General features: G+C 33.0%; 2 protein-coding genes across 2 annotated transcripts; both read right to left on the bottom strand.

The window, feature by feature from the left end:
• Nucleotides 1–1759: 1759 nt before the first annotated feature.
• Nucleotides 1760–2686, bottom strand: LOC100919542 (olfactory receptor 5W2-like). The gene has a single exon (XM_003773838.1). The coding sequence runs from the start codon at nt 2684–2686 to the stop codon at nt 1760–1762; it is 927 nt and encodes a 308-aa protein (XP_003773886.1).
• An 8089-nt stretch (nt 2687–10775) lies between these two features.
• Nucleotides 10776–11714, bottom strand: LOC100915630 (olfactory receptor 5I1). The gene has a single exon (XM_012552658.1). It carries the CDS (start codon nt 11712–11714, stop codon nt 10776–10778), a length of 939 nt encoding a protein of 312 aa, XP_012408112.1.
• Between the last annotated feature and the right edge of the window lie 477 nt (nt 11715–12191).

Genomic DNA, 12191 nt, shown 5'->3' with positions numbered 1-12191 from the left:
AGATGGATTTTGCACATACACTCCCTTGTAGGGGCATCAAAATCCTTTTGATTTTGTTAACACCTGGACTAATTGGGTAAAAGTCTTCTCTTGTAAGATTGAAAAGGCTCTAGAGTTTTGCTAAAGAGGCCATACTCACTTAAGGCCACCGTGTTCCAACCACTGCCTCTAATCCTTTGAGGAAACAAAATCAGTAATTTGGGGAAAATGTTCTTTGGTATTTATTTTAGGAAAAATTCTCTGTATGAGAGATAGTCACAATAGCCTTATCTTCCCCCCTCAATCTTCTTCTGGGTGAGGCTCCTGGTTACTGTCTCTAGTAATGCCCATACTAATCCTATTTTTGTTTATTCTTTTCCTTTTGCTCATATTTAGTCCTTGCACTTTTTAAATGTACTTTTGAGAGTTGTTTCATAACTCCAAGTCATGAAATTCCAACTACTTGGTCAACCTGATATTTGATTCTGACATTCAGCACTGGATGCTGCTGACACCCCCTACAAGTCACTTGTCTCCCTTCCTCAGTCTGGACCCCACCAGACAGGGTAGACTCTACACACTTATCAGCCTGAAGCAAGTCCAGAAGAGGAGACTTTTATTCCTTTGTCCAAAATGAATCTCAATCTGGACTGCTTGAGGAGGGAATGATGGGATAATGGCTCTGAGGCTACTGGGTCTCAACAATGCTGTAAGTCTGGGGATAATACTGGCTGATAGATGCCAATCTGTTGGTCTGTGATGACAGGTTTCCAAGACAGTGGGAGTTGGTGTAAGCGGGGTCTCTGATTCCTGCTCATTGCTTTAAACAGAATTATCCTATCACTTGCTTATGTATTAATCACTACAATAGTTCAAGATTTCTTAGTTAAAATGGTTCCTGAGAGCTTTCACTAATGTGTAGTTGTTGGTTCTAAATGATAGATGATGGTTTGCAGTTGATACTGAAGAAAGGGATGAGTCTGAAGGCCTAGATAACAAAGATGCCCTTGTGGAAAAAATGTATCAAAATTGGGGTGAGAAATCTTCAAAAGTATGAAATAAAGAGGAAGGACTGAATGGGAGAGGTAAAGATTTCTCAAAAAATCTATGAGATGGAGTGGGTGATATTTTAGCCTTAAGTTTCAGGAAGTCACATGATCCCTATTCTCAGAGAACTATGGAGCGGAAACGGTCAGACCCTAACTCTAAGCTTCAGGAAGCTATATGACCTACAGGAAGTAGACAATGTTGCTAATTATTGGACAAATCGACTTCCTTTTCAGTACATTCAATGAATGCAAACCTTTTGCTATTTAATCAGTTCATTGTTTCCAGCTCATCTCCAGGCACAATGCTGGGAAATAGGTGCTGAAAGGCTCTGTGTCTGCTCAACTGGTGTGTTTGGATCTCTCCTTCCAAAGACTAAAAAATGTTTCCTGTTTCTATCTGAAGATGCCTCTAAATAGTGAATTTATAAGGGGGTCTAGTATCCAGTCCCCCACAAATACATTCAATTGGATAATTTCACTTTCAAAGGGATAATTAACATATAGACATTTGTCAGAGAAGTTTCAGAATAAATTCTTTTTTAGTTAAGTCCTTGAACTCTGAAGTTCCTTTCAGATTTTGAAATTCAATATCAGTATATTGTCATGTTAATGTTTTCACTTCAATAAAAGTCAAGCTGCTCAAAAGGCTTAGCATATCTTTAATGAACTGAATTTCAGATTCCCAATCTTCCACTACAGAATCCATCTTATTGAAATAATAGCAATCAATATTAAAAACATGTTTTCTTTTTCAGTTTTCCCAGGGCCCCTTTCACATCTTTGTTTCTCAAACTGTAGATCAAAGGGTTTAACATGGGAATGACAAGAGTATAAAATAAGGAGGTCATTTTGTCTTGGGCTAGTGAATAGGCAGAACTTGGCCTGAAGTACATAAAAAGGAGAGTTCCCTGGAAGATTGTGACTGCAGTTAAGTGAGAAGTACAGGTTGAAAATGTTTTGTATCTGCTCTCAGTGGAGTGCATCTTAAATACAGAGAGAATTATGTAACAATAAGAAATGAGGACTACTGAAATGGTCACCATTTCAATAAAACCGAACACAGTGAAGATCACTATCTCATTGACATAGGTATCAGAACAAGAAATTAATAAAAGAGGAGGAACATCACAGAAAAAATGATTAATCTCATTGGACTTGCAGAAACTCAGTGTGAAGGTTAATGTAGTATGGAGCAGAGCATCCATCATCCCTACCATGTAGACACCAGCAATCAATAAGTAGCAAACCTGACTAGACATATTTACTGTATAAAGCAGAGGATTGCTTATGGCCGTGTAACGGTCAAAGGCCATAACGGCTAACAATAAGCATTCAGAATCTACAAAGGAACAGAAGAAATAGAATTGTAGAGCACAACCAGTGAAGGAAATAGATTTGTCTTTGGCAAAGAAGTCCACCAACATCTTGGGTCCTATTGCTGTGGAGTAACAGAGGTCACAGAAGGACATGTGGCTTAGGAAGAAGTACATGGGCAAATGGAGCTGGGGGTCTATCTTGATTAAGATAATCATCCCAAGATTTGCTATAAGAATTACCAAATAAATGATGAGGAAGAGGACAAAAAGGATCACTTTTAGCTCTGGATCACTAGTGATTCCCAAGAGGATGAATTCAGTTGGGATCGAGTAATTCTCCATTATTTCTGCTTTGTTCTCTCCTCGGTTTCTGTGAACAGGAAACAGGCATGTGAAGGAATTCTGTTTTCATGTTTTTGTAAAGCTAATGAATGCAGGACTTTTAGGTTGCTTCTCATCTGTAAAAGTGAGACAAATAGTTCCTGTCCATTACTTATTAATGCCAAAAATATATATATAATACCATCTTATTCAGATAAGATATTCACAAAACAGAGAAGGAAATGAAGAAATAAAGATGCCTCACAGTTGCATCGTGTTTTAAAGCTTAAAAAAAATTCGCTAGCACAGACCTATGAAGTATGGATTCCTAATGTAAGTAATTCAAATTTTCTTCTGTGAAAAAAGTTTAAGGAAATTATACAATTTGCCTTTGGTCACACAGTTAATAATGAGAGAATAAAGCGTAATAATAATCAAGATTTCCTGTAAGATAGTAATTCCGAGAAATATGATCAGTATTGTTTCATAATCACCCCTTAACCACAAATAAATAAATGAACAAATATTTAACTCTCGGTGCTGCAATCACCAACCAACAGAACTAATGCATTTTAAAGTATCACTAAACTTGAATTCAGGAATATTTGAACTGAAATCCTACCTCATATATTTTAATTGTTAATGTGGATTGATTACATTATACACATAAATAATACACAAAAACTCCTGAGCTTCCTCAATACTAAAATGGGGACTTTAACTCAATAAAAATTTAGTAAGGAACTATTGTGTGTCAGACAATGTAATAATCATGAGGATACATATAAAAGTATAAATAATAGCAGCTCTCAAAAAGTGTATAGTCCAATGAGACAAAAAATATGTAAGTATGTGTATGCATATGTTTGATATTCTCAAAATTAATATACATGTAGTAGAGGACTAAAAGGTTCTTATTGTATGATGCAGAACATTAGTTAAGATTTGAATTAAGACAAGGAACTCAGGAGGCAAAATTAAAAGAAAAAAAAAATCCAGGGATGAAAGAAAGCTAAAGAGAACATCTGCTCAGAAATATACTGTCTTGTGTCACAAAATTTCCTTGCAAGAAAATAAGTGATACTAGAACTGAGAGTAAACAATATGAACTAAAATTTATATTTTTAAGGTTTTGCAAAATATATTAATTTTCTCATTTTATTCTTAAAAACCTTAGAGAGTTGCTATTATTATCTCCTTTTAAGATATAGAAATTAAGATGGAGCTTAAATGATTTGCTCAGGATAACACAGCTTGTAAATATCTAAAGTGAGATGAAATCTCAAATCTTCCCGAATCCAGGGTCAGTATTTTCTTCACAGTGCCATCTAGCTGTCTCTTAGAAAGAATAGAACAATGTTGTAAAAATAGGCCAGAAAATTATAAAGTGAACAAGGATGTGCAGAATTTTATTATTATTTAAAACTTAAATGCAAAAAAAAAATTGAGAAAGAAATACAGGAGGGAAAATATGTTCATGTGTTCAACAAAATGTAAGGAAGATTTGAAATATAAAATAATAAAAGATGTTATATCTGTCCATCTTTTGTTTCTTCCTTGTAGGTTTTCTTTTGTTCTCTGCTGTAAACTTTTCATTTTGTTTTTCTCCTTTCCTACTGGTCCACCTTTCTGAAGCAGGCTATAGGTAAGCACAGATTTAATTATTTATTTACATACATACACACATATACATATAAAAATATACGCACATACATATAGCTATATCTATAACAGTATGCTTACATACAAGGTAGATTTTTCTCTTTTTTGAATCTTTTTTATTTTTGACTTTTTTCTGAGATCAATGATCACTACCAGTACTGTTTTTCAAATAATAAATTCTACTCCTAATCATTGTTATTGTATTTGTGTTTCTTGTTTTTTTTATATGACAGTTAACTCTTCTGCTTTACTTCTATTAATTATTTTGCCCTATTATTACTCATTATTATTATCATCTCCTTCTCTTCCTCAAGGATCCTCCTTTATCATTTTATATAGGGTTGGATATGCCATAAATGCAAAACTGATAGAACTTTGTAACTGAATGAGTAGTGTGTGTGTGTGTGTGTGTGTGTGTGTGTGTGTATGTGTATGTGTGTGTATGAGAGAGAAACAGAGGGACAGATTGAGACAGAGACACAGAGAGAGACAGAGAAACAGAAACAGAGACAGATAGAAACAGAAAAAGACAGACATACAGAGAAGAGAGTGAGAAATAGAGACACACACACACACACACAGAGAGAGAGAGAGAGAGAGAGAGAGATGTGAATCTTGGTGACTGGAAAGATGATGGTACCCTCAAATGCAAAGATGGCTTGAAGGAGGTACATATAGAATCTTTCTAAAACAAAGCAAAACATGATGATACTTTCTGAAGAGATTAGTTATTTTCAGTTTTATTCAAATGCTCAATGAGTTTCAGTATGTCTTTTTACGTATATAGAAAAAATCTATGTTCCATGATGGAGAAATAATTAGCTCAGAAGAAAAGCAAGACACAAAATTAGAGAATTCCACCCCAAATATTCATGGGGTCTCTTTGTGTCTGATCTGTGACAGAGCATTCCACATTTGTATGGGTCTAATCTGCCACACTTGGACACATTAACTTGACTCTAACATAGTGATGCTATTTTTGATCTTCCAGACTGACGGACAATTGAACCAAGCCTTTAGAACTACCCATAGAGTCATGAAGTCTTCCCTCTGACACACATTAAAAAAATAACTATGGATATTTTAATGTATCTTTCTGAGTCTCATTTTCCTTCACTGCAAAGGGGGAACATAACACATACATATCTTATGCAAAGTCTTGTCATGTGGCTCAAAAGAAAATATTCCCATTAAGATTTTTGCAATCTTTAAAACAATATCTGTTACTATTCTTTCACTTTGACAAATATTTGTAAAATGCTGTCATAAGAATAATAAAATTCTTCGGATTCTTAATTTATATTTTACTTGTCTCTGAATTCAGTAAACCTGGTGTCAAGTTGTACCTTTTGTTTATACTGGCTGGTTTCATCACAAACAAGTCACCCATTCACAAACTTCAGATATTTTCATAAAATTATCATTTGGAGAGCAAATTCTGATCTGCAATGACACAGTGGGTTTCTTCACTGAAAGTTCCCTGTACAATAATACAAAAGTCTATAAAATTAGAAATTAAAATTCCTAAAATTTCTATTGGCAACACATTGATCTAAAATTCTCCAGTTTCCCTGGTGTTTTCAGTTAAGTATAAAAGATTCTTACATTTTATTTTCTGTTACAATTCCTGACCTCTCGATATTTTAAAATGAGATTTTCATAATGCAACACCCTATGACAGATATTGGAAAATGTGAAACCCACTGAAAATTATCAAAATTATCAATATTACTAATTGGCACTGTTTATACATTTGGGATATACTTATGGAGTCTGTAAGGAGAAGAAACTAGAGAGGAAATCTATGCTTTTTCAAGAATATTGCATGTGTCTACGTGCTTTTTTGATATCTATATAGATTTGGAATAAGAATATAGATGATTTGTAGGGAAAAAAATGATAACAAATGGAAAGAAGAAATGATTTTGCTTATATTTTTAACTTGAGCAAAAAAAAAAGTGAAACATAAGTCATTTTTTTTTTCCTTTGGAAACTTAGAAAGTATTATCTGAACTCCTTTTGTCAGTAATCAAAAAGTTAATATTTATTATATTAAAAGAGGAAAATACCCTATTAAAGCCCATTTCAACTAGCAACAGCTGAGAAGGTGAATTCATTCCTCATTTAGAGGGTGCAGATTCTGAACCCATGGAGAGAAGCATCATCTCTGTTATTTGGTACTAAATTCTGTCAGTTATCAAGTCTCAAACAAAGCATGCTAATCACAAATCTCTGATACTCTCACCTATGTGTTTCTTACAATGATTTTCTTCCAAAACTATCTCTTGACATTTCTAAAACTTACCTGGCCAAAGAACAGTCATGTCTTGTCTGATGAACTCAAGTGGAAGTTATATTTTATTTAGTGACATTTCAAACTTAAAAATTGGAAGCCTCAGATTTATCTTTACACTATTATATAAACACTTATCTAATTATCCCAAAGGGAAAATCCATTTATCTTCTTGTCCTAGAATGAACCATTGCCTCATTTCAAGATGGGAAGTACAACTGGGGACATATTTTAACTTTTAATCCTCTAGTGTTTTCTCAAATTGGATGAATGTGTGAATGGAGATACAGTGTGTATAAGCAGGTATTCATATAATATACATAAATATAGTCATATATGTATATACATACAAACATTAATACTGATAATATGACAAATATGCACATATGATAGAATAACTCTTTTGAGGCAGGGTTTCCTTGTGTGTCTTAAGTTGTTCCCAAGAATATCAACAACATTGATATTGAACTCAGATCACTGTTGATTTATTGAAATTATAATTAAATATCTAAAGATTAAAACTTATTCTTTGGTGTTTCTTTGAGATATATAGCCAATCAGCTACAATATGTATTTCCCAATAACAGATATTTCAACTGGAGAAATGGCAAAAATCAATTGCATATTCATTCAAGATTTAATAGTGTTACCTTTTAATATGATTGAGGGAAAAGGGTTAATGGAATGATTTATAAAAAGAATTTTTAAAAGCACTTATCACTGAAAAGAAATAGCTAAATGGTTGAACAAGTTGTGACATATAGTTATAATAGAATGCTATGCTATAGTAAATGATTAGTTCAATTTTGTTTTCTTTTTCTAAGATAGGGCTATTTAATATACTCATATCTCTTCTGTTAACTAAAGCAATTCATATTTTTGTAAATATTCATTCATTTCACTTTGATAGTTACCTTCATTGACGTATAATTGGGCAGAATAGCTCATAATATAACTTTAATTTCATTTATATTGGTGGCAAAACCACTTTTTTTGATTTTTGGTAGTGGTAACTCATTCTTCCTCTTTCTTCACAGAAGTAATAATACTCAAGTAATAGGAGACATATTCTGAAAGAATAAATGACAGACAGATTTTCATTTTATTTCAGTGGTAAGAGGGAATTTGGAATTTATTGAAGCAGAGAGTAATATGGTTTTATCAATGGTTTAGGAACAACCATTGGACAGTTATATGAGATATGGAATGGAAATGGGTGAGCTGTGAGGCAAAGAAGATAATTAGAAAGCTGCTAAAATACTAGAGAAAAAAGTGACATGGGTTTCATTGATGACAGTGTAGTATGAGAGACTGGGATGAATGTGATAGAGATCATGAATAGGGAAGACTCAGGGAGTAATTAATTATGTAAGGAGTTAAATATAAACCAGAAGTTGAGAATCTGGAAATTATGACTGAAAAAACATTGGAACATTGGACAGAAATAGGGAAGGTAAGTGAATTTATGGAGGAAGAATAAATTCAATTTTCAATATGTTGATTTTGAGATTCCTTTAAAGAATCAAATTTAAAATGTCAAAGTAATAATTGGCAATGGAGTAGTATTAGATTTATGGATTTAAGAATCATTTAAGTAAAGACAAACATCAAAATTTTGAATGAAATCATTTAAAGACAATGTTAATTATTTTTGTGTTTTACCATTTTTAATAATTGTGAAAGATGATAATAATAATAATGTGTCATGTCAACAATTAAAGTAAAATTGGGGAGTCCAATGGATTTTTTTAAAAAATGCTCTCAGATTGAGTTTTAACATATTTACAATATTTTTGGTTATTTGAATGCCTCTTATGCCTCATTTATCTCATAATTAAAATGATGATTGAAGTAGAAATACTTATATTTGATAATTTATTAAATTTCTATTATGTGCAGAGTGCTATTCTTTGTAAATAGAATGACAAAAATTATGCAAAATTTGGTCTCAAGAAGCCTGGTATTCTTTTAGGATTTGGGAAACAAATTTCAGTTTAGTGTTATGATATATTTTAATAAGTATTTGATGCATAAAATGCCTCGTTATCTGCTAGGGATGCAAACAAAGCAACAAAAAATAACTCTTCCTCTTGAGGAGCTTACATTGTACTGGGAAGAAAATATGATATAAATTTAAGTAAGGTTAGTAGAAGATAGAGATTAGAAGGGACAATCTTGTTGGGAGAGACAGGGAAAAAACATCAATATCTAGAGATATTAGGAGAGGCTTTTTAATGAACATAAAACATTAGGTGATCTTTGATGGAAGTAAAACAGAGATGAGAAGGAAACATACAGTAGGCAAAAATCATTTTCTCATATAAATGCACAAGTAACAGAAAGAAAGAAAGACATGTTAAGACTATGCTAATGACTTAGATTGAAAGTAATATAACTCACATCTTATTATGTGTTATAGCCATGGAGAATTAAAATTCATGGGAAGGAGTATATGATATTGACATCTGGACTATAGAAAGATTATGCTAATAGCTTTATAAAAACTACATTTCAGAAGGGATAGAATCAGTGGGGGAAACAATAAAAAATTTGCATTAATAACTTAGACAATTGGTTAAACAACAAACATTTATTACATTGTCATTCTACCAGAAATGATGAATTTTAAAAATTCAAAGGAACATAAAAAACATAGAAATACTTAAATGAAAAACAACCAAACACTAAACATAAAACTAATACAATAATGGGGGGTCAAAAGAACAAGAAGACAAAAAGAGATTGTGTTGTAATTCATTATAATTACAATAAAGGGGAGAAGACAAAAGGTGATTGTAATGAACTTATAATTACCAACTGAAAAAGGCAGAGGGGGCAAGCTAGGTGGCGCAGTGGATAGAGCACCATCCCTGAAGTCAGGATGACCTGAGTTCAAATATGATCTCAGGCTTTTACCCCAATTGCTTCTGGAAAAACAAACAAACAAACAAACAACAACAACAACAACAACAACAAAAAACATAGCAATTGCAACTCTACTATCTATGTAGGAATGCGTAACCACTAGTGAGGGGCATAAAATATGTTGTTATGGTTATATTTGTTTTACTTCCTTCCCTTCTTCTGCCCTTTCTACTTCCTACCTCTTTCTCTTCCTTCCTCTAATCCCTCCTTAAATTTTCTTTTCTTTCCATAGAAATTCAATATGACATGTGCATATGTTTTAAGTTTTCCTAAAAAGAAAAAAAAATAAATAAGATAAAGAAATGGCAGTCGATATTTCTATTTTATAAAATTGGATCATTTCTAGCCCTGCCTGACAGAAATGACTTCATGTTTAATATTGATTGAAATATTTATATATCAGGAAGTTCCTATGTATGTAACAACTGGCTTGGTAATCTAACTTTAGATTTAGAAATGAGGTGGTTGGTAAACTACCCTCTTAGCAATTTTGCTCTAATTGAAGTGTATAAAGTTAACAAACTTGTCTGATCACAGTGTCCTGGAGGTTGACAAAGGGATTTGTGGTACACAATGTGCACTTATATACCTTCCCCACTCAGGTCTTGTGAATCAACAGAATAATAACTAACAATCAGATATGAGGGAAGAAACCCAGGATATCTTGACATGTGCTTGGAGCACATCAGATGTGATGTACTCTCAAGCTGCCATCCTTATCATGAACTCATGTCTATGAAGGGCAAGGAAACCACATAGATGTTTGTATTTTTGTGCTTAATAAATTTATTGACCCATAATCAAATAAATGCTTAATTTTTATTTGTTTTTTTTAAGAAAAGTATCTCAGTGTCTTACTCATGACTCTCTCATATAGCCATATATTAAAGATGTAGTTATTTGAACTCAAAAAGATTGTTTCTTTCCTGATAATACTATGAATCTGGTCTTGCTGATATTCTTAAATTTATGTTAGCAAATTCCCCTTCAATTAAGAGGGATAATTTCAGAACTTATTCAGAACTTACTGATAAAGGGTAAAGAAACTCTCAACTGTTGTATTCTCCTATAATTTCATCAAGAGTTGTCTAGATGATTTGTAGGTTAAATAACATCTCTGGTAGCATAGCCACTACAGCAGGCCATTTCCCAGGTCCTTCTTACCATTTAGATTTAAAGCAGTAAGAAAAAAAATATTATATTGGACAATTCCTTATGATTTCTTGGATTTCACGATGATGATACCTTTATACTTAGAACTTTTTTGGCTGCATCTTTTACATCCTTGTTCCTCAGGCTATAAATCAATGGATTCAATACAGGGATCACAATGGTATAGAAGACTGAAATCACTTTGTCAGTATTAGGTGAATAGAGATAACTGGGCCGGGAGTAAATAAAGAGGAGTGTTCCCTGGTAGATGGCCACAGAGGTCAGGTGGGAGGCACATGTGGAGAAAGTTTTCTTCCTCCCGCTGGAGGAGCGAATCTTCAGGACAGAGAGGAGAATAAAAAAGTAAGAGATGATGATGATGATGAAACAGATGATTTCTACAGAACTGCCATAAGTGGAGAGTAAAAGTTCATTGATGGAGGTATCAGTGCAGGAAAGCTTGAGTAATGGGGGGAGGTCACAGAAAAAGTGATTGATAATGTTCTTGTCACAGTATGTTAATATGAAGGCAAAAGATGTGTGTACCAAGGAGCTCAAGTTGCCACCAATATAGGACAAGACAATTAACCACACACAAATGCCACGAGACATCACAACAGTATATAACAGTGGATTACAGATAGCTACATAGCGATCATAAGCCATAGCAGCCAAGATGAAGGACTCTGTGTCAGCAAAAGTACAAAAAAAGTAAAACTGGAGTGCACAACCATAATAGGAGATTGATTTGTTTTTCGAAAGGAAATTGACTAGCATTTTTGGGACAATGACTGAAGAATAGCAAAGATCTACAAAGGACAGATTGCTAAGGAAAAAATACATTGGAGTCTGAAGACGCGGATCCACTTTGATTAACGTCATCAAGCCAATATTCCCCATTAGAATCATGCTGTACATGAATAGAAACACCAGAAATAGGACAACTTGCAGTTCTGGTCTTGTGGGAAATCCCAGTAGAATAAATTCAGTTACTAAGGTGTAATTTCCTTCAAGCATTTTCAATGGCGGGGTTATTTTTGTCTTCCTTTTGAGAGAAAATAGAGGAAACTGTGCATATATATTATTTAGTGACAGAGAAATATGTCTAGTTACTTTCTCCAATTTTAGGAGTAATCAATGGAACCAAATTGTTATCTACAGTTAGAAGCCATCTTAATGATCATCTAGTATTGTCCCCATTTTACAGAGGAGAAATCTAGTCTTAAGTGAATTGGGTATAAATATTAAACAGCAAAGATAGGATATGAATGCACACATTCTGATTTCAATATAATGTAATCTATATATAATTACATTAGCAAAAAAAAAAAAAAAGGTCTTTTCAAAATTAGGTGAAAGAAGACTTATTAGGTGACCATGATGTAAAAAGTGATAAAAAAAAATCAAGATAGAATTTTACCAACAGAAAATTCATACATTTTAAAAATTGGTTAGTTTTTGAAAATATTATTTGTATTAACTTTGGAAAATTTG

The sequence above is a fragment of the Sarcophilus harrisii genome, chromosome 6 (assembly GCF_902635505.1).
Source record: "Sarcophilus harrisii chromosome 6, mSarHar1.11, whole genome shotgun sequence".
In the NCBI taxonomy this organism is placed as follows: Eukaryota; Metazoa; Chordata; class Mammalia; order Dasyuromorphia; family Dasyuridae; genus Sarcophilus; species Sarcophilus harrisii.
The sequence above is the reverse complement of the archived record's forward strand: the minus strand, read 5'-3'. Positions and strand labels throughout refer to the sequence as shown.